At 39.9% G+C, this 23,244-nt stretch overlaps 1 protein-coding gene across 3 annotated transcripts in view; it reads left to right on the plus strand.

Moving 5' to 3' along the window:
* The window catches only part of NDEL1 (nudE neurodevelopment protein 1 like 1), a 53,750-nt gene extending 30,664 nt beyond the window's left edge, over positions 1 to 23,086 (plus strand). For 2 of the 3 annotated variants that reach the window (XM_075994170.1, XM_012775272.3), the window contains exons 4-9: positions 153 to 301; positions 2,045 to 2,181; positions 5,502 to 5,675; positions 9,127 to 9,218; positions 15,379 to 15,530; positions 21,856 to 23,086. In XM_075994170.1, the coding sequence (XP_075850285.1) occupies positions 153 to 301; positions 2,045 to 2,181; positions 5,502 to 5,675; positions 9,127 to 9,218; positions 15,379 to 15,530; positions 21,856 to 21,949 (798 nt within the window). In that variant the 3' untranslated portion in view covers positions 21,950 to 23,086. Of the gene's footprint in view, positions 1 to 152; positions 302 to 2,044; positions 2,182 to 5,501; positions 5,676 to 9,126; positions 9,219 to 15,378; positions 15,531 to 18,474; positions 18,510 to 21,855 lie in introns of all 3 variants that reach the window. The other variant, XM_012775277.3, reaches the window with a different exon arrangement.
* Positions 23,087 to 23,244: the final 158 nt, after the last annotated feature.

Genomic DNA, 23,244 nt, shown 5'->3' on the forward strand with positions numbered 1-23,244 from the left:
GAGCCCAGGAGTTTAGGCTGCTGTGATCAATCACATCACTGCACTCCAGCATGGGCAACAGAGTGAGACTCTGTCTCAAAAATAAAAATAAATAAATAAATGAAGAAGACTAAATGTCAGTGACACATACTTTCCTATACCCATGCCTTCAGGAGAAACTAGAACATCAATATGCACAGAGCTACAAGCAGGTCTCAGTATTAGAAGATGATTTAAGTCAGACTCGGGCCATTAAGGAGCAGTTGCATAAGTATGTGAGAGAGCTGGAGCAGGCCAATGATGACCTGGAGCGAGCAAAAAGGTAAGTGAGTATGTGTATTTTATTAGAATAACCAAAGTTGGTAATTGGTGATTAAAATCTTTACCGTTAGGCTCAACTTGTCACCTTAGATCTTAATTCCAGAACATTTCCTTTTGATATTTCATGTCACCTGTAACTCATTGGATTGAAAGGAACCAAAAATCCTTATCTCACCATATAATGCCCTTCCAAGCTTTCTTCCTTCAATTTTTCCCTTTTTCTTCTTTTCTCATGTACCATTGTTGGTCCTGTTGGTTTTTCTTTAAAACATGCTTTCCTCCATCTTTCCTCTGTGTTCTCAATACTTCCATACTTCCTGTAGGTTCTTACATCTTATATCTGGATTCTGCAGTTACCTTCTAGCTGACGTATCTTTATATTTTTATTCCTTTTCATTTTCTTTTGTCTTAATACTGATTGATGAATTTTCTGAAAATGTTGCTTTCATTATAGTTTTCCTGACTAACCTAACAGTGGCTTGTTATTACTGTTGCTAACCTTTTATGCATCTGTAATTAGTTTTCTTAACCATTCCAAACTTAATTTCTTTTACTTTGCAATTACTGTCTGGTATTTCTTCCTTAATATTTATCTAGTGACTCTTAAGTGAATGACATGATGCTAGGGTTAAGGATACAGAGCTAAGCTAGTCACTGCCCTTGGGGGTGATGGATATGGTCAATCACTGTGATAAATGCTCTAGTAACAAGAGTATACAGGCTGCTCCCCTCTAGGGAGGGGAGTAGCCAAAGCACCTGGGAGAATTGGGGAAGTCAGCAGATATTAGAGTTGAATCTGCGAGGACTAGAAATTAACCAAGTAAAGAGACAGATGCAAAGGCAGAGAGGCAGGAAAGTGCTTGAGATACCATTTTTTCACTTTAATGTATATAAAGATATTGTGGCTGAACAAGATGAATCTGGAAGAGGGTGGGGGCCAGACTGTGAAGAACCTTGCACACTATGTTTGAAAGTCACTCTGTAGACAGTGGTGAGCGTTTTAAAGATTTTTTTTAAAACAAGGAATACTATCAGATTTTGATTTGAGAAGATAATACTGAGGAATTGGAAGTAGGGAGAAGATGTGAAGATCATTTAGGAGTAATCCAGGTGATGGGTGAAGAATAAAGCAGAAGATTGGGGCAGAAGGATGAAGAGGAAATGGACTTGAGAGACATTTTGACAGTTGACAGGAATTGATAAAATTGGACATGGCATTAAGAGTTCTAACTTGAGGTTAGGAAATGTTATTTCTATAGCAGAAAGCACATAGTGGGAGAGGCACAGACTAGGTGCATGTTAATGTTTGAATGAAGAATGGCAGGAAGAAGAAAAGGGTTGGCAGGAAGTAAATGGAGTGTGACCTGGAACTTAAAGTTTTAAACAAAATTTTAGTTAATTCTTACATACTCTAAAACAATTAAAAAGTTTTTTTCCTGAAAATGTGTAAACTTGATGGTATTGCGTTTGAAGTCTGGAGCTATAAATAGTGTAACAGCCATTCTTCAAGGAATATTATGGAATTTATATGGGAATTTAAGAGAATATACTGAATGAATGGCCCCCGTGATAGAGATACTATCACCAGAGGTCAGGAAGGGGATGAGGTCATTCTCTTTGAACGGGACCAGGCTGGCTAGCTCAGTGAATGTCATGAGATAAACTGATAGTTTCCTTTTGTATTAATATTAGCTGTTTGCACATGTTACTTAATTCATGGATTCTGATTTTTTTTTTTTTTTAGGGCAACAATAGTTTCACTGGAAGACTTTGAACAAAGGCTAAATCAGGCCATTGAACGAAATGCATTTTTAGAAAGTGAACTTGATGAAAAGGAATCTTTGTTGGTCTCTGTACAGAGGTTAAAGGATGAAGCAAGAGGTAAAATTTATAACTTAATACAGTTGATCCTTGAACATGGGTTTGAACTGTGCAGGTTCACTTATACTCTGATGTTTTTTTCAACTAAATGCTAGGTTGAAATTATTATATTCATGGGAGATGCAAAACCTGAGTATGGGAGTGGGAAGGCGACTTTTCGTATATATGTGGCTTCCACAGGGCTGACTGCGGGACTTGAGTATGCACCAATTTTGGTATACACAAGGGTCCTGGAACCAATCCCCTGAGTATACTGAGGGACAACTATAATTATCCCTTACCTTACTGTCCCCAAACCAGAGGAAGCTTAAAGATCAACTTTTTTGAAGGTACAGTCTTATATACTTTTTCAAGTACTGTGCTAAGTGCTTCTAATCTATTAATTTATGTAATACCTGTATTATCAATGCTAAGAGGTAGATATTATTATCTCCATTTTATAGACGAGCAAACTCAGGCACAGAGAGTTTGAGTTTTGTCCAAGGTAATATATAGCTTATCAGCTGGGATTAAAACCCTGGTCTGGTTTCCAAAGCCTTAACCAGTACCACTGCCTATACTGCTTGGTTTGTTTGGGTTTTTTCCTTATTGCTTCTATCTAAATAATTTTGTGTTATGCATATAACACTGTGTGTTCATTTTGCTGTATACATATTATACATATAGTTAATATTTACTTTCCTTTAAATTTTCCCTCCCCCCTTTTTCTTATGCATGATAGAATGTGTATATTATAAAGAAGAAAATAAAAAAAATCACTGCTAATCCTTTTATGTGAAGATAACCCACTAACAGTTTGGTGAATTTCTTTCCGGTCTTCCCTGTGACTATACATAACATATCTATATATTTTTTCCTTTATATAATTGAGACCACACTATACACAGACACAGAGATACACACATATTTCTTTTCCTTCTTTTTTTCACTCCTTAAGATAGTGAATATAATCCATGCCATTAGAAAATCTTTTATAGCACACCAGGATGCATTAAAAAAGAAAAAAAAAAAAAAAAAGAAAATCTTTTAACATACTTTTTAAAAAATGTTATATAATCTATCATATAGTTGTTTTATTTAATGAGTTCTTTATTATTGTTGGTTAATTTTGTTGCTATGGGGTTGTGCCTAGGATTCTCATACATAATATTTAGGAATATCTGATGATTTCTTTAGGAGAGATTCTTAGAAGTGGCAAGGGAGATGAATGTTTTTAGTGGCATCTCTGCTGCTCTGGCAGTGACTGAGAATGCCCCATACTCTGTACCACCATTGGTATTAGTAAAACTACATTTTAAAAGGATTTAAAAATCAATCCATTTGAAAGTTGAAAATTACTATCTTGTTTTTTAATTTGTAGCTCTTTGATTACTACTTGTGAAACTTTTTGTCTAATGTTTATTGACTCTTTTAAAGATTGGTTTTTCATGCCTTTTTTCCGAGGAGGTGATATATTATTTATCCTAAGAGCTTCTCAAAGTTTGTCTTATTTATTTATTACTGTGGTAAAAAACACAATATAAATTTACCATCTTAATCATTTCGAAGTGTACTGTTCATTAGTGTTCAGTATATTCACATTGTTGTGCAAACATACACAACACATTCACATATTCACATTGTTGTGCAAACATACACATGTTGTGCAAACATATCTGTAGAACATTTTTATCTTGCAAAACTGAAACTGTAGCCATTGAATAGCAACTCCCTATCTTCCCCTCTCCTTATCCCTTGGCAGCCACATTTCTGCTTTCTGTGTCTATGAGTTTAACTACTTCAGATACATCATGTAATTGGAATTACACAGTATTTGTGACTAGCTTTTTACACTAAGCATAATGTCCTCAAGGTTTATCAAGGTGTAACATGTGATAAGATTTCCTTTTTAGAGTTAGAGACCAGCCTGAGCAAGAGTGAGACCCTGTCTCTACTGAAAATAGAAAGAAATTAGCTTTAAAAAAAAATATATATATATATAAATATATATGTTAAAAATATATAAATATATATGTTAATATATATATATATATATATATATATATATATATATATAAATTAGCCAGGCATGGTGGCATATGCCTATAGTCCCAGCTACTTGGGAGGCTGAGGCAGGAGGATGGCTTGAGTCCAGGAGTTTGAGGTTGCTGTGAGCTAGGCTGATGCCACGGCACTCTAGCCCCGGCAAGAGTGAGACTCTGTCTCCAAAAAAGGAAAAAAAATCCTTTTTAAAGGCTGAATAATATTCCATTGTACATATTTTATTTGCTTTATCCATTCGTCTGTGGACATTTAGGTTGCCTCCATTTCTTGGTAGTTGTGAATAATGCTATGAACATGGATGTGCAAATACCTCTTTGAGATCCTGTTTTGAATTCTTTTGGATACATACCTGGAAGTGGAATAACTTTGTATCTTTTTTAACATAAATAAATATTTTGTCCATTAGTTGTATAACTAGAAAAGAAAATATTAATTTTCGGTTAAAAATTCAATATTTGAAAGCAAGAAAAAAATTTTAAACTGTTCTGAATATCTCTTTTCTAAAACAAAGCATTTCATAGTGATAATTGATAAAAAATACCAACCTTAAAAATTACAAAAATGCACTTCATTGATTTTGCAATAATTCTCAAACTACATCATTTCAAAATAAAAGCAAATGAGTTGGTAAAGGATATTTATGTTTGTGTGATATAGGTTCACAATGAGTTCTTCTTTGGACTCTGCCCTATTTCTGTTTGCATATATGGTCATAGGTAACTGTTCTCTTAGGTTGTAACATTTTTTTTTTTTTGAGACAGAGTCTCACACTCTTTCCCAGGCTAGAGTGCTGTGGCATCAGCCTAGCTCACAGCAACCTCAAACTCTTGGGCTCAAGCAATCCTATTGCCTCAGCCTCCCGAGTAGCTGGGACTACAGGCATGTGCCACCATGCCTGGCTAATTTTTTCTATATATTTTTAGTTGGCCAATTAATATCTTTCTATTTTTTAGTAGAGATGGGGTCTTGCTCTTGCTCAGGCTGGTTTCGAACTCCTGACCTTTAGTGATCTGCCCGCCTCGGCCTCCCAGAGTACTAGAATTACAGGTGTGAGCCAGCAGGCCAGGCCAGGTTGTAACATTTTTAAATTCTAAAAGATTATTTAGACAGTTGTCATTTTTATTCTCCTAGAAATGAAAGTTATTAAACAGGAAATGAATTTTTGAAAAATAATGATTTAGGAAGAGACTATCTTTATGACATTTCAGATGTGACTTTACTTGATGTATTTGCTCCCTCTGATGAGTATTACTGCCTTTGTTTGCAACATTTTACAGATTTAAGGCAAGAACTAGCAGTTCGGGAAAGACAACAGGAAGTAACCAGAAAGTCGGCTCCTAGTTCTCCAACACTAGACTGTGAAAAGATGGATTCTGCTGTCCAAGCATCACTCTCTTTGCCAGCTACTCCTGTTGGCAAAGGAACAGAAAACAGTTTTCCTTCCCCGAAAGGTATGTAATGTCATTTCTTTTGGAGGTGGTTGATGGAGGGTTGGTTGATGGAGGGTTGGTTGATGAAGTGGGTTGCTAGGGTTTAAAGAGTAATTTCAGTTTAAAAGTTGGTTAAAGCTAGCACTGTGTGAAGCAGCAGCAGAAATCATTTTCCTAGGCCACTTATAACATAGGAAACAATGAGGTGATGGCTGCATTTAAGATAAAAGCAACTTAATAATTTGAGATTTTTAAAAGTTAGAGGTTTTTAAGGAAAGTTTATTTTTTGTTTCTAGCGATAATTCATGTTCATATAGAAAAATTTAACACAGAAAAGAAAAAAGAAAATTAAAAATCATCTGTTACCTTACCAAAGATAACTACCATTAGCATTTTGAGATTTTTTTCTATCCTGTGTTTTGTGCACACCTCCTTGTCACACACAAGTGTTAAGATCATATTTAAATACAGTTTTACTTCTTTGGCCACTTACCATATAATGGGGAGACTAGAGGCCTTAAGGTACAGAGTGTGCAGAGAATCATCAAAGTACTGTTCAGACTCATGTAAGACTGGCTTGGATGGACATGCCCATTCTTTTACATGCTTCAGGAACTGCCATTTTCAAAGGTGACATTCAGAATAACTGATGAGTAATACATGGAGAATACTTTTGCCTTAAAATGGAATCCTAAAGGTCTTGATTCAGATTTGTTTAGATTTTGTAGCTTGCAGATCATATTTCAGCTACTTCTACTCCCCCATGCTTTTTCCCCACCCCATACCGAAGTTGCCTGTCCTTACACCGCATTTTAAAATATGGGGTTTTATCTTTGAGTGCTGTGAGCAGCTTTGCTGTGTACATAATTAGTAGAGTAAGTTTTCTGTATCTCTGCTGCTCAATATAATAGCCCCTAGCCCATGTGACTATTAACATTTATTTTAATTTAAATGAATAAAATATAAAATTCAGTTTCTTAGTCACATTAGCCACATTTCAAGACTCAATAGCTGTTGGATAGTTAATTCAACTTGTCTTCATGTTGTTATGAGGTGACAAGAGATAAAGTATGTGAAAATGCTGTGTGGTCATAAGGTGTTACTAACTACGGTAGTATGTGCCAAGTTTGCTGCTGATGACATTGTGTGTGTGTGTATATGTATACATACACATATAGATTATAGCAATACGTAGATTATAGCAGTTATCAGGAGCTCTCATCATCAGTTTTTCAGAATAGCCACTTGTATATTTGAAGATTTCACAAGTATACCTGAGAATTAACAAAGTTTTTCTTTATATTACTAATTACACAGAGAAGTTCTGAAAATTCTTTAGTTGAGCACTAACCAGAATAGTTAAAAACCTCAGTTGAGGTGACACCCAAAGGCATCATTCTTTTGAAGCCTGTTAGAGTTTCCATTCAGGGACTTGGGGAGTCAACAGGACATAGAGCTTGCTCTGGCACAGAATGACATGTGTCAACCTCTATGGCAGTTATATTTGTCCAAATACGGTTTTAGACTGGAACTGATAGCATGACTGACTAACCCAAAAGCTGCACTGATTGCTGCCTTTTCATGACAAGAAAGCACAGAAGTTGTGAGAAGCAGGTGGCAAGAGAAATCAGTGGTAAGATTGAGGAGCTGATCTCTATGAAGTGGTCTGTCTTTAATTGCATTTTATTTATACAGTGGCTCTTTTAAAAAAGCATTTAAGACAACTTATTATAAAAGCACAGATTTAATAATACCTAAAATACAAAACTTGAGGAGAATAGGGAAAAATGAGATCCAGAAATCCCAGCCAAGAAAAGTACAGCAGTTTATATCACATTGAGCACTTGTTTTTGCTATGCATTATTCTAGATGCTGGAAGCATAGTGGTGAATAAGACACAGTCTCTACCTTCCATAAGATTATATTCTAGAAGAGAAGGACAATAAACAACAAACCCACAAAATTATTTTAGTTGCTGATTAGCACTTTGTAGAAAATAAACAGATAAAAAATAATAGCTAATCTTTATTGAGTATTTACCGTGTGCTATACATTTAAAAAGTACATTAACTAATTTAAACTTCATAACAACTTTATGAGGTAAGTGCTCTTTGCCCCCTTTTACATATGGGTAACTTAACCAAGGTCACACAATTACTAAAGGGCCTAATTGAATAGGTATACAGCCGTTTAGCTCAGAGCTCTTAATCATCATGCCACATATCTCTTAAAAATAAATGTGCATGACTGAAAACTTGTACTGAGTGTGAAATATTTGAGTAAATATCAGAGTAAATACTGTGATTCTGAATGGGAAGACTTGACTTTGTTACAATATCCATTCTCCCTGAATTACTCTAAATTTCAACTTCTCATAAAAACCCTAAATAGGATTTTTAAAATCGATAAGTTGATATTAATGTTATTCTAGAACAGTAAATGTATAAAAATGGCCAAGAAAAGTTTGAAATAGGCTAATTAGAAGAAGGGCCTTTGCCCTTTGAGATACCAAAATATATTTTAACCCTATAATAATTAAGCTAGCATACTACTTCTAGTGGAATAGACTAATTCAGTGGACATGAACTATATTCATATATTTAGGGAATTCAGTTTATGATTGTAGTGTCATTGTAGATAAGATGGGTCTTCACTAAACGATATTAGGAAAGTTGACTATCCATTTGGAAGAAAAAAGTTTAGATATCTACCTTGATATAGTAGATAACTATAAATTCCAGGTGAATTAAATGATCTAAATGTAAAAAAAAATTTAGAAAAATACTAGGAGAAAATATGGGGAACATTATGATATTGAGATGGGGAAGCCAAAAGTTCTCCTACCAAAACTTAATTTAAAACAAAATTTAAAAGATAAATACTGAGAGATATGACCTATGTAAGAGAATGGGTGAATATCTATAATGGATAGCGCCATTGCACATTCACAAAAGGAATTGGCAACCCCGTAGGAAAAAACGCAAAGAATAAACATGATTTTCAAAAGAGGAGATTCCAATAACTGGTTGTTATGGAAATAAAAATTAAAGGAATGTGACTATCAAATTGCCCAAAGAAAAGTTAATATCTAATATTATTGAAGATACCACCATACAGATTGCTGATATTGGCACAGCCTTTTTAGGGGGCATTTTGGCAGTGTCTATTAAGGTGAAAAAAATGGGTATACACTGTAACCTAGCAGTTCTATTTTTAGGAATCTCATCTCTAGAAACAATTGATGTTTAAGGACATATGTCCTCGTAGCATTATTTATAGTGATGAAAAATTGGATAATCTAAATCTCCATCAATTGGAGCAGGGTTAAACCTGTTTATGGTATTTCCACTCTATCTGTAGTTTGAAACAGTATTTTGATACTGTGTTGAATGTACACTACTTTGTAATATCAACAAAACTCAAATGTAAAGGGAGCAACAATTGTAATCACTCACCTTTTATTTTTCTCTAGCTATACCAAATGGTTTTGGTACCAGTCCACTAACTCCTTCTGCTAGAATATCAGCACTAAACATCGTTGGGGATCTCTTACGGAAAGTAGGGGTAAGCGTTTAATTATTTATCATTAGGTGTTTCCACTGCTGAGGTATCAAATTATTTCTTAATTTGCAGTGAGGGAGGAACAAGAAAGGATACCTTCCTGCGGTAAAAGGCTGTAGTGAAGTGAGAAGCAGAAGCATCTGGTGACTAGCGTAGGCTAGTCCAGGTGGCCCCTTCAGGGCTGGGCTTACCAGTGTCCCTGTAGAAGGGCCCATGCCCTGAGCTCTGAGGTTGCCACTTGGGCATTCTTCCTGCTCCCCATTGCTGTTTAGACAGCACGACGCCTCCCTCCTTGTCTACAGTGCTTCCTCCAAGTCTTGCTGTGTGTCTTCTATCACCTCTAGTCTTGTTTTTTTTGTTTTTTTTTTTGAGACAGAGTCTCACTTTGTTGCCCAGGCTAGAGTGAGTGCCGTGGCGTCAGCCTAGCTCACAGCAACCTCAAACTCCTGGGCTCCAGTGATCCTTCTGCCTCAGCCTCCCGGGTAGCTGGGACTACAGGCATGCGCCACCATGCCCGGCTAATTTTTTCTATATATATCAGTTGGCCAATTAATTTCTTTCTATTTATAGTAGAGACGGGGTCTCGCTCTTGCTCAGGCTGGTTTTGAACTCCTGACCTTGAGCAATCCGCCCGCCTCGGCCTCCCAAGAGCTAGGATTACAGGCGTGAGCCACAGCGCCCGGCCTAGTCTTGTTTTTTGATGCTAACATCCTCCTGGTCATTCCCTCTTGTGTTTTGTGGGACTCTAACATTTGGCTCGTGGCATTGCTTTCTACTTTTAGTCTTGCCCATCTTACTGTTCCTTGACCACTTCAACTTCGGTGCCTTCTCCTTGGCTTAAGCCTTGTATTCCAGAATAGTTTGGCTTTTGAAATATTAAATGTTTTTCTGCTTAATCAGTTTTTTACTCTCTATAATACTACTCTTTGACTTTATCAAGAGTAGTACTCTGTTTTTCTCAGCCATGTCTTGCTTTCACGTCCTTCCTGAATGTCTCACAGATCACTGACTGTGTCACTGTTAACTTCATGTTCTCTTTGGCCATAAAGGAGACCTGCAGTCTGGATCAGCCAAGTAACTGGATTACTAGAAACAATTATAGAACATGTGGATTTATGCCACTATGAAGTTAGCATTTCTGGCATTAACTCCCTCTCCTATTTCTCTCGGTGACTTTTACCTCTCTTTTTGTTTTTTTGTTTTTTTGAGACATAGTCTCACTCTATTGCCCAGGCTAGAGTGCTGTGACGTCAGCCTAGCTCACCGCAACCTCCACCTCCTGGGCTCAAGCAATCCTTCTGCCTCATCCTCCTGAGTAGCTGGGACTACAGGCATGCACCACCATGCCCAGCTAATTTTTTCTATATATTTTTAGTTGTCCAATTAATTTCTTTGTATTTTTAGTAGAGATGGGGTCTCGCTCTTGCTCAGGCTGGTTTCTAACTCCTGACCTCGAGCAATCTGCCCGCCTCGGCCTCCCAGAGTGCTAGGATTATAAGTGTGAGCCACCGTGCCCGGCCTACCTCTCTCTCTCTCTTTTTTTTTTTTTTTTTTTGAGGCAGAGTCTCACTCTGTTGCTTGGGCTAGAGTGCTGTGGCATCAGCCTAGCTCACAACAACCTCAAACTCCTGAGCTCAAGCCATCCTCCTGCCTCAGCCTCCCAGGTAGCTGGGACTACATGCATGTACCACAGTGCCTGGCTAATTTTTTCTATTTTTAGTTGTTTGGCTAATTTCTTTCTATTTATAGTAGAAACAGGGTCTTGCTCTTGCTCAGGCTGGTCTTGAACTCCCGAGCTTAAGCAATCCTCCCACCTCAGCTTCTCAGAGTGCTAGGATTACAAGCGTGAGCCACCTCGCCCAGCCCTACCTCTCTTTTTTTAAGTAATCAACCTGTGCAACTTTTCACTATCTACTGCCCCTTCACTTACTTTTTGTGTGAGTCACTGTGAAAAAATCAGAAATTGCATTATACTTTAAAGAAGAAATGGCAGCCCAAGACACAACAGGTCCTATGTTTGCCTTCTGTAACTCATAAAACATATTAGTTTCTAGCCATCACATTAACTCTAAATCTGCATTTCAAAGTTACTATAAAAAGTAATGTACACAAGTCATTCATACAGTACATAAAATGATCTTCACTCCCAAGATAACCATTTTTTACATCCTCTTTGTTGTAAGAGTTGTGCTGTTTACCTCTGTAACTCAAAATAATGAGCTTATATTTCTGTATATTGGTTTAATCAACTTTAAGCAGAAATGAATAATTTATTTCACCTCCTTCCAATTTTTTACTTTTATTCTTCTGTTGGTCATTTTTATAACTTTAAATATCTGTCGTAAACCCCTGTTTCTGAGTTTATTAGGCTTTATCTTAACTCCCTACTCTTCTCCCCAACATCTCCTTCCACCCCAGTTTTTCCCCTCTTGAGTCCTCATTGGTTGTGAGTTCTCTAGTGGTTGGCTCTAAAAATTGAAAATTAGTCAAGCAGCTTTTACAGTGATGGCCATGTATATATTACTTACTGCACATTCACAGAGGAGAAATTGGGCTCTTGGGTGCGTCTTTATATTTGGGCCACTCAACAGATATTTAAAGCATTTGTTCTTTAACTATCATTTACTGAAAATCATATCAGGTTTTTTCATATTTGTATTATAGCTGACATGTATGCCTTTTTCTTTTTCCCAGCATTTCTAATTACCTTTCTTGTATGTAGAAGAAACGTACACTTTCTTTACTATGTCTCTCATATATTCCTGCTTCTTATTCACACTCTTTGCAAATGCCCTGACATGCTTCTAGGGCTGCCTTATGGCTGTTAGCCCTGAATTTCTCTGCATTGCACTCTTGGGTTTGTTCTGCCTGTGCCTCAACCCCATGTTGTCTCCCTTTGTTCCCTGTTTGTTTTGCTTAAGTACTTTATTCAGAAGTGTTGCATGAAAGTTTAATTTGGTGTCCTTGCATGGTTTACCTATTCAGCTGACAGCCTGTCTTCTAAGATGTCATCAGAACTTTTGGTCTGCTGTTACCTGCCAGCCCATCCATGCTTTTATATATCTTTTTTTTTTTTTGAGACTGAGTCTCACTCTGTTGCCCAGGCTAGAGTGAGTGCCGTGGCGTCAGCCTAGCTCACAGCAACCTCAAACTCCTGGGCAATCCCACTGTCTTAGCCTCCCGAGTAGCTGGGACTACAAGCATGTGCCACCATGCCCGGCTAATTTTTTCTATATATATTAGTTGGCCAATTAATTTCTTTCTATTTATAGTAGAGACAGGGTCTGGCTCTTGCTCAGGCTGATTTCGAACTCCTGACCTTGAGCGATCTGCCCGCCTTGGCCTCCCAGAATGCTAGGATTACAGGCGTGAGCCACCGTGCTCGGCTGCTTTTATATATCTTCATTTGACTTTGTCCACTGATTTGAACTGGAAGCCCTTTCTCTTCGCTTGCATCCTTTTCACAGAGAAATCAAGGCCATCTGCTTTAAACTTCTTTGACTTCTTTTCTCACTTTCAGTTATTATCCTCCTATTATTATCTCTGTTTGTATTCATTCTTTCTTTTTTGTCTCAGTGGTAAAAGTGTCATATTTCTGCCCGTAGCCAGTTTTATCCATCTGTGCTTTGTATTCCATTCCTTTTCACCTTTATTTCTCCTGTATCTTCAGCCTTTTACTATCTATATTAATATTTATATATTATACATTATATATTATACATATATACCTTCTATGTAATGTTTGTATATTACATGTTACATAATTTTTAAAATCTTGAATAGCAAAATAACAGCTATTCTTTTGACCTATGTATCTCTTTAGCCATCACCCTGTTTCTCTCTTCCCTTCACAGCCAAGCTTTTTGAAAGAGTGTCTCCTTTTATTGTTAGCATTTTGACTGCATATGCACTCCCCAGACATTCTAGTCTGGGCTCTGTTCCCTGCTCATGCCACTAAGGCTGCTCACTGGTGATCTCAGTGCTGTCATCCAGTGGATGCTGTTTTGTCCTTATTTTACTTGAAATATTCAACACTAACCTGTTTTTTTTTTTTTTTTTTTTTTTAATGTCTTCTTTCCTCTGCTTCTCTGACGCTGTTTCATGGCTGCTTCCACTTTTCTGTCCATTCCTCTTAGTCATCTTGTTGGGTCTTTATCTGCCCACCCGTTCAGTGTTGGTTTTATCAAGAGTTCTGTCCCTAATTTTCTGATCTTATTATTTACAACCATGGTTTCATCTACCACTGGGTGTGGATGTCTTCTGAATCTTACTAGACTACCCTTTTCTCCTGCAAAGACCTACTGGTAGTGCTTGCACTTGGATGTCTTACTGATCCTGAAACATAGCTTGTGCCTGCTATGTGATAGATGCTCAGCAAATACTTGAATGCATGAACAAGTGTCTTGAATATAGGGAATTAATGGCACTCAATGTCTACTGTGTGTGCATATTTAATAAGTTACTGAATAATGTTTATTTGGAGTCTATCCTCCAAGGTCATTATCTCTCTTCTTTATTTCTGTCATTTTACTGGCGCATTGTACTTTTGTCATAGGAAAGGAGAAGAAAAAGAAGTTTCAGTCTGTTTTTGTTGTTGTTTCTTAATAGTTCTTATTGAAAGTATGGGGGGAAGAGGTCTGAAAGGATTGTCAAAGTGAAATATATGTTATCTGTGGATTTAATTTATTTATGTATTCCCAATCCTTTAGTGTCATGGATTATAGAAATGAACTGTATTTTTTTTTGTTGTTGCCATGAATTATATTTCCCTTTTTGGGGGGAGGGGTTTGATTTGGTTAAAATGTTTATGGGAAGGAGGAGGTTGGAGATATCTGTGTGCAGAAATAGATGAAACTCCTCTTCCTGTCATCTGTCTATTGGTAGAGCCTGGCACTTGCCAGGTGTTGACAGATGCAAAGCAAGGTACTTGGTGTAGAGGTAAATGCTGAAACGGCCAGTGTCATCTGCAGGTGAATTATTTAATTACAGACAAAGGGTATTAAACATTTTACAGTATGCTCTCAGAAATAAAATAGGATTAAATTTCATGATTTCATGTGAAGGGTTGTAAATGTTCTTATCCATTCTGATGCAGTGAAAAAAACTGAACTGAAGGACCTAGAGAATTGGCTGCATTAAAAATTCTCAAGTGATGTTTTTGGATTTAAAAAAAAATTTTTTTTTTTTTTTTTGAGACAGAGTCTCACTTTGTTGCCCTGGCTGGAGTGAGTGCCGTGGCGTCAGCCTAGCTCACAGCAACCTCAAACTCCTGGGCTCAAGCGATCCTCCTGCTTCAGCCTCCCAAGCAGCTGGGACTACAGGCATGTGCCACCATGCCCGGCTAATTTTTTGTATATATATTTTTAGTTGGTCAATTAATTTCTTTCTATTTTTAGTAGAGACGGGGTCTCGCTCAGGCTGGTTTCGAACTCCTGACCTCGAGCAATCTGCCCGTCTTGGCCTCCCAGAGTGCTAGGATTACAGGCGTGAGCCATCATGCCCGGCTAAAAAAAATTTTTTTTTAAATTTCAAAATATTAAGGGGGTACAAATGCCTTTGTTACATGGGTACCTTTTATAATGCTTAAGTTGGGGCTTTTAGTTTGCCCATCACCCAAATAGTGTTCATTGTACCCCATTGGCTAGTTTTTACCCATTGCTCTTCCCCCTTTCCTTCGTACCCCATTGGCCAGTTTTTACCCATTGCTCTTCCCCCTTTCCTTCGATTCTTTATAGTACTTGCTCTCCAAAGACAGACAGACAGACAGACACACACACACACACACACACACCCACACCCACCCCCCCACCCCCCCAACTAACAAGCAGTCTACAACTGAGAAACAAACAATGGATAGGGTCAAGAGCCCCGGGATCTGTCTGTACCTACCTGTGCCACGTTTTTCTAAGTTTTCAGGGGAGGATTATATCTACATCCATCAGTAATATTGAGAGGAATGACTAAAATACTCTGAGCTCATTAGAAAGAGAGTCAGCATAAACATTTCCTCTTTTTATTAGAAAGGTGATTAATTATGGCTTAACTAACCACCATTAGCAACTGACAGTAAGGTTTGAGGCTTGAAATAGAAATGGTTTGAAATGTAAATTTTTATGTGCAGCTACTGTTTTGACAACTAAATCATTCCTTCTTCCTTTTGTAGGCTTTAGAATCCAAATTAGCAGCTTGCAGGAATTTTGCAAAGGACCAAGCATCACGAAAATCCTATATTTCAGGGAATGTTAACTGTGGGGTTCTGAATGGCAACGGCACAAAGTTCTCTCGATCAGGGCACACGTCTTTCTTCGACAAAGGGTAAGTCCGACATGTTTTCAGTGATAATTTGTTGAGTGGTGGCATAGTTGCAGGTTATTAATAGTGAGCTTACCTGAAGCCTTGCAAAGGTAAACTCAGTTTGATAAACCTCCATGAAACCTATTACCGTTCTAATCTTAGGGTACATGAAATGTGTTGCTGTTTGCTAGTCCTCATGGAGTCTGTTGCCCTGGGAACCCTGAGTCTGAATCTCTGTCCTGGGAAGTAGACTCCTGACAGGCAGCAGCGCTGGGCTCTAGAGAGTCAATCAAGATGACTGTCGGTCCCTGTTCTCAGGGGACTTATAGGCTACTAGACTTTCTTAGCAAATATTTTTTAAAGATAAAAGAGAATGCTGCATTTTTGTATATGCAAACTCTACTATAAACCTCCTGTCTGAAGATTTTAGAAAAACATAAACCCTGATGTATTTAGGCACTGGATCCAATACAGTTTGGGAGATACAACTTTTGTATGAAGGGAAGACATTTTGGGGGGATTAAAATATAAATTGTCTTAAGATTGAAGCAGTGATATATCCTTAATGCAAAAAATGTCAGTTTGTATAAAAGTATATGAAGTAAAAAGTGGATGATTTTTGCTTTCACATTATTTTTGCATTCCTTATAGTTACTCTTAGGCATGTAAAATCATATTTTTATGATAGACACTTGCTATAAGCTTTTTGCCACACTTTTACGGGATTATATTTTAAATATTGCTCTGCAACATGCTGATCATGATTTACATTGCCAATATCTTTCCATGTCAGTATATATTATTCTACCACAATTTACTATTTTTTTTAAATACTCTGTGGCTATACTCTTATATGTGTATGCCTTACTGGAGGTAACTAGTTAGGACCTGTGGCCTGGGAATGCTGACCAATTCGAATTACTTAAGGTAGTTGTTATTGGAACAGCCAGCTGGGGTGCCCATGGTCCCTTGCCTCCGTTGCTGAGTCACAGAGGCAGTTCGTTCTTGTGTTTCTGTGAGAGCAATGCAGGCACAGCTCTAGAAATGTTCACAGTTCCTTAAAGGAGCTTGTATTTTCTGCTGTCTGTAATAATTGTGGCACATTTATGGAGGACCTGATTTGATACATAGTCCACTCTAAAAAGAGTCTTGCTGTCTTGTCTATCTTTGTATACACATTTCATTAAGACATTCTATTAAAAGCACATTCTAAAATACCAGTATACAAATCAGAACTTTAATCTGCCCATTGGGGCTCCTCAGGTGGCGTAAGTATAAAATTGATCTTCCAGGCTTAGGAGTTTTCAGGCAAATTTGAGGAGTGCCCTGTTCTTATACTATAATGGTAAATGGGATGGATAGATATTTTTATATGAGAGTAGCCATTTCCCCCAAATTATACAGAGAAAGTTTGGGGGTAGTATTCATGAATGTTGGGAAACAGTGCCTCATTATTTTTCCTGCAACTTGTAATTACCTCCCGTATAGTAGTTACTAGTCTCTCTCTGGAATTGTATTTCTTGGCAGGCCTCAGGCACCTATGATGTGAGAACAGGCATAAACCATAAATGGATTGGTTAGACAGATGCTTTTGGGTCTGGAAAGTCCTTAAAGGGATAGTCACAATGTGGGAGGGATAACACCATCCGTTCGGACTTATTGCTCCTGATGCAGAGCACCAGGGCAGGGATTGCCTGGAGTGAACCAGCCCTTAGGAAGATGCAGGGGAGTCAGTGCATGCTGAAACCAGGTGTGGTTCTTGGGCACTCTGACTCCCTTGAGGAACATTCTAGATGCAGATGCAGGCTCCTGACCTGCACCTGGAAGTGTGCTTCCCAATAGAAATAGTTACTGATGGCACTTAATTTAGGTTTTAAATTGTACCAATTTTATTTTGCACTGTTTCTATTAAGAATTAAATACACTTTTGTGTGCTGGCATTTGCCCAAGTGTTTAGCTTATGTGATAAATGGATTATGTGTGCACACTGAAATATTAACCTACTATGCTTGAGTTATTATCTTTGTCTAGTTGCCATATTCCTAAGGATAACTCTGTCGTGGGTTTTGCTGTGCTTTTACTTCCTTGCTGCTTTGCTTTGATTCTGGCTCCCTTCTGGCCTGCCTGGCTTTTTATCTCTGCCCTTTCTTCCTGCTGACCTGTTTACTATATAAAAACCGAGATGGTATGTACCAGCTACAAAAGGAAGGGGTGGAAATATTACAATTCCTAGATCTATTATACAGTCTGGCAGGTTAAAACAAAGCCCAGTCTGTATAGGAGTGTAGAATTATAGCTTGTAGTTTTAGTGTGAGAAAAAGCTCCCCATTTGAAAAAAGGCTTTTGGCTCTAGAACTTGCCTGCCCTCCCCTCTTACTCTTGAGGAGTCAGTCTGCAGCAGTGACACTGTAGCTTACTCATGCTGTTAGAGACCTATAGGAAGACTGTGGGAAAGAGCCAATCAAAGTAGATTTGCATGTGCATTGTGTGGGTGCACGTGTTCACCACACCTTCACACTGCCCTCACAGTCTTCAGATGCAGTTAGAGCTTAACTAGGTATATTGCTTTATGGGATTCAAAAATACTTTATAAATTCTGGTTGGTTGAGGGTTTCTTGGAATCAGGATTTTATCTAGTCTGCAATCATTTCTGGCAGCCTCTAAGAGGTAGGTTGCTATGCCTGCTTCCCAGGTGTTGCTGTGTTTCCTCCAACCACTAATAGCTTTTATGGCACCCATCTAAAAGATACAGATTAACTGTGTACTATCGTCACTTGGATTCTGTCAAAAATATTCTTTTTTCCCCATAACTTTTATTTAGTTTCTTATGTATTACTTGTCCTATTTTTGTAAGCCAGTGTGATTTCTTTTGGCCTGTATATAGGTGGGCGTGGAGTAATTTTAGGGCACGATGTGAAAATAGTATTTGTATTACTGTTTAATGTATTTTCCTTTTTTTTATTAGGCAAGAAAAAGTCATATTTCCCACGTTGTTCATGGGTAACTGAATTTGTTTGCTGTGCTCTTTTTCATTCTTTCTTAATCATGGTGTGTGGTGGAAGATATATTAACTGGTTTTACTAACTGCATGGGGCTGGCTCAGCTTTAACCAACTTACAGCCCATGAGTGAGCTTTCAAGAGCCTCTTTGACTCGTCTAGGTACTATTATTATTAATTCAGCTGTGTTAAACAGGAACAAATTAGTTGCATTGGTCCTGGGGCAGCTGGACTAGTGTGCCAGGGGGCACTCCTAATACACGGTAGGGCACTGCAGGTGATGTCTGAGTGTGGAGTTGGGGAGTAAGGTTCACTGATGGGCTCTGGGACCACACCGGGCTGTTTTCATGGGCCTGGAGTTCTTCTTGTGACCCAGTTGCTTCTGTTTTCTCAAATTAGGCACTAATGGTAATGGAGCCTTGTGTATGGCACTCCCTCACCTCTGTGCTCATGCTTGTGTTCCCAAATTAAATTGGAATAGTAAATGGGAACATGTGTAAGATCTTTTTACATTTCAGAACTGCTTTTCAGTTAGCAAAACCTGAGCTGAGGCCTGGAGCTGCTCTGAGCCCACAATTACCCATTGAAGTAGGGAGACGGGTCTGGAGTGTGTGTGTGTGGACTCTTCTGAATTAGCTCCCACCCACTCTTGTCCTTTCCCCTCCTGCCCTCTCAGGTGCACCCTTCCTTGCATCCAGGACAGGTGTGTTTCCATCCTGATGCATTAGATTGATTGTCCTTCTGACCAGCTTCTAAGTGTGCATTGATTAGTTCTTCCCCATCGTGTCTTCTGTTGCCTTTTTACAACTGACCTTCACACCTTTTCGTAGCTGGATTCTCTATTTTTCAGACTCCTTAACTAGCCGTTGGTGGTAAGACCATGAAATGTCATAGCCTCTGGAACGTTTTTTACACACGAGTCCCAGACCTGTTATTTCCATGCCTGCCCGTTCCCTCTTCCTTCAGTCCTATGTTGTCCACTGGGACATTTCCCTTTGGCTCTTTTGCTGCTCCCTGAAACCAAACATGGTGAGTTTAGAGGTATCTCTTCTCTTGGAAGCCTTTCCCCATTGCGCAACTTTGCACTCCCCTGAAAGGCCCTCACCAGACCCATAATCTCCCTCTGGTCTTTAACTTCCCACTTCTTGACTTAGAAGAGACATGCTAGGTGGGACCCTGGTGGAATTGTGTTTCTCTCTCTGCTCCACCCACCTTCAAATCAAGAGTCCCATTTCCTTACCTCACCACTTTTCTCCCTTTGTATCCTGGCCTGCACTGCTCACCTTTGCCACGGGAGCCGATCACACTGGCAACGCCAGGGCGCTTGCTTCCCGAAGACTATCAGGTGGCCCTGACCGGAGGCGACTAGGCAAGGATGGTCGCCTGGGCATTTGGAGGAGGTTGTGGGTCTGATTTCCCCATTGATGTGTTGCTGGTTGAGCTCAGGTTAATGCTAGACCTTCTCTTGCCTTGGTTTCCTCCTCAGTGCAACAAGGGAGAGTTCCTTAAAGGGCCATCTAACTTGAAAATGTTGGCGTCCTGTCCCTAAACCCGTACGTGGATCCATCTTCCTGGTTGCTGCTTTTGCGCGTTTCTGCGGACCAGGTGCCAGATTCTTCTTGACAACCAACAGTGCTCCTTTTCTACCGAGTCGGGGGCTGTCTGCAGTACAAGTTTGGGGACTTGCCCTGCTACTGTGATCTGTGAGGCTGGGAATCTGAGGTTCACATGTTGAAAGCCGAGGCCCTTTGTGGGGCCTGCCTAGTTCTACCTGAGGTTGGTAGGAGAAGCAGGCTTCAGAGACTTTGGGACTAGCCAGACAAATGACAGATGGAGCTTATTATATGAGGACTAGAGTGGCAAATAGGACATATGGCCCTTGGCCCCAGAAGAGGCACAGGGATGTGGCCTTGGGAGAATGGACACGGGCGGTGTAAAGCTTTCCAGTGTGATGAACCTCAAAAGTCAGACCTTTCCCAGCCCAAAGAGAAAAGGGAAAATCCCAGACAACAGAGAGAAACGACATTTGCCAGAGCCTCCTTCCTGTTGCTCTTGGTCTGTGTGCATTGCTTGATTTCAGACTCCAAGTATATACTCTAGTTTCTTTAGACCTGAACCCTGTTTGTAGACAGGGTTGTCAAGTCTGTTTACTTGCCTGTTTCTCTGAGGTTACACTCACCTCTTCAGTTGTCTTTGCAGGAAATACGTGTCTCCAGGCTTTTTTTTGGTTTTGTTTTTGAAGAGAACCTCTCTCCATGAGTCTGAATTCAACTCCTTGGATTCCTCTGAGGAGTAGGTGGGGGACTGTGGTGGGCAGGTGTGCTGCAGTGTAGCCCCTTGTTATGGTTGGCTGAGTCTTCCAAATTGTTAGTGGGACAAGTTTTCCTAGGAAGTTTTAGAAGATGGAAAGGCTGAATTGGCCCCTGAGAGAGATTCCACGTCTCCACTCCTTACTCCCTCGCTGCTACCTGTGGCCGCGCTGCCAGGTGGGCTGGGGCTCCCCGGGCGCTGGGTTCTGGCTGTGGGCTCTTTGCTGGGCTGGGCTGTCTGCACTTGACTCTGCAGAGAAAGCTTTGCTTGCTAAACAATTTTTAAAATGTTATTTTTCTCCCTCTTGTTAAGATATTCATGTATATTGTAGGAGATTTGGAAAAATGATAAAAAAATATAAAGTAGTATACAAATTTAACCGCAACCCAGAGGGAAGAAAAGTAACTATTGTTAAATTTTCTTTTTATGACATATATGATTCTATGTACATATATATGTGTGTATATGTGCATGTGTGTTCTAGATTTAGCTCCATAGATAGTAATGTCTATCTATATAATGGGCTATAGTCTAGAATCTAGCATATATACCATTTACCTTTTTTCTTTCACATCATTAAACATACATAGTTTGGTAATCTTCTTTTTTCCACTTAGTATCAATTACATTCTTAGTATTTTCTCATGCTATTAAAAAGCTGTGGAATGTGTTTTTAATGGCTGTATAATATTCCATTGTTTAGTTGTACCATTATTTAACTAGTTCCCTATTGCCAGACATTTAGACCTGCTCTAGGGGAAAAATCAGGGCTGCAGCTGCAGCGGCCAGTGTGATGAAGTTGCCAGGAAGGGTCATGTGGTCTCGGTTCCCCAGGACTACGGAATTCTCAGTTCTCTAACCAACCCGTGCTTTCTAGGCAGCCACTCCCCCCAGGCCCATCAGGGCCCTGCTGTGGGCCAGGAAGAAGAATAGCTTTAGAAAGCAGATGAATTTGTTGTTGTATATACAGTGATTTTAAATAACAGTTTATTTTTCTTTCCCCCTTTCCTCCCTTCCCTGCTCTGGTCACCCCCACAGGGCAGTAAACGGCTTTGACCCAGCTCCTCCTCCTCCTGGTCTGGGCTCCTCGCGCCCGTCGTCAGCACCGGGGATGCTGCCTCTCAGTGTGTGAGTGCCCGGCCTCCAGGTGGGGGCTCCTGCCCTCCTCCAGCAACCCAGGACACCCACGCCTCGCCCCTCGGTGCCTGGGCCCAGCCCTGTGCCCCTCCCTCTGCCTCCCCACGGCTGGCAGAGGGCAGGCTGCATGCAGTGGCGGCTGCTGGGCCCTGCCCAGCCCCAGGACTCTGCGCGATATCAATACTGGCTATTTTCTCTTCTCGCCGTAGTGCCGTTGGTTTCACATGATTGCACTTTTGTGGGTCACAAGGTGATACATACGTGTATTACTTGGTCACTGGATGCAGAAGTACCCATTCATCACACCTGCCTCATAGTTCCCACTCTGCTGTACTGATAGGATTTAGTTGTGTTTAGGACATTGCAGATCTTCTAGAAGTTCTCCCCCAAATCAGGTCAATGTATGCCCTCCCCCTGTGCTTCCACCCAAGCATCTCAGTGCTCACGATCATGTGTCCCCCAGCTCCACCCCTCACGGTCTGGGCCTGCTTCTTGCGGAGTCAGGAAGGTTACTGAATTAGGGAACATTTTCTACACCTTCTGATTTTACTTAAGCAGTTGCCATTCCACACACTTGCCTCCCAAAGCAGCAAAGTGCCCATCGGCGCCCCAGATGGCAGGAGCCCATGGGGCCTGGACACACAGGCTGAGCCTCTGTGCTCTCTCCTCCTCCGTGTGCCTCAGACTCAGAGGAAGGGGGCAACCTGTCGCCAGCTTCCCGGTCCTTCAGTTCAGTGACATCTTCAGAGCATTTTTGTTTTCTGAGGGCCCGTCCAGTTGTGTTAGGAAGGGTTGAGCGGCCCGATTCCAGGGCTGGCTGGTGCCAGCTCCTGGGGGCAGATTGACCAAAAGCGGTCGTCCCTGTGCACCCTGTGATTACTCTCATGCTGCATTTACTGTTTACATTTGTTTTCTTGTACATAGGTTTGTAAACATTATTGCCTAAGATATTTGTATATAACTTGGGCTTTGTAGCTTTTATTTATTCAGAACTCATATGGCATGTTAATGACTTATGATGGTGTCCTACTCTGGGCAGCTGTATAGGATCATCATGTAGTTAAAAACAAATACTTCCCCTCCAAAAAAAGTCTTTTAATGTGGAAACAATAAATTTCACAGAAAAAAAGGATTGAAGTTGCTTTATTGGGTTCCTGCCATCTGTGATAGCCGAGCTGGAGCCAGGGTCAAATGTCACTTCTGCCCTGACTTGGTACATGCAGTGGACAGCAGCTGTGGGATGGGACACGAAGAGTCAGGCGGCCTCGGGGGATGTCTTACGCCCTGAGC

This window comes from Microcebus murinus, chromosome 18 (assembly GCF_040939455.1).
Source record: "Microcebus murinus isolate Inina chromosome 18, M.murinus_Inina_mat1.0, whole genome shotgun sequence".
NCBI lineage: Eukaryota > Metazoa > Chordata > Mammalia > Primates > Cheirogaleidae > Microcebus > Microcebus murinus.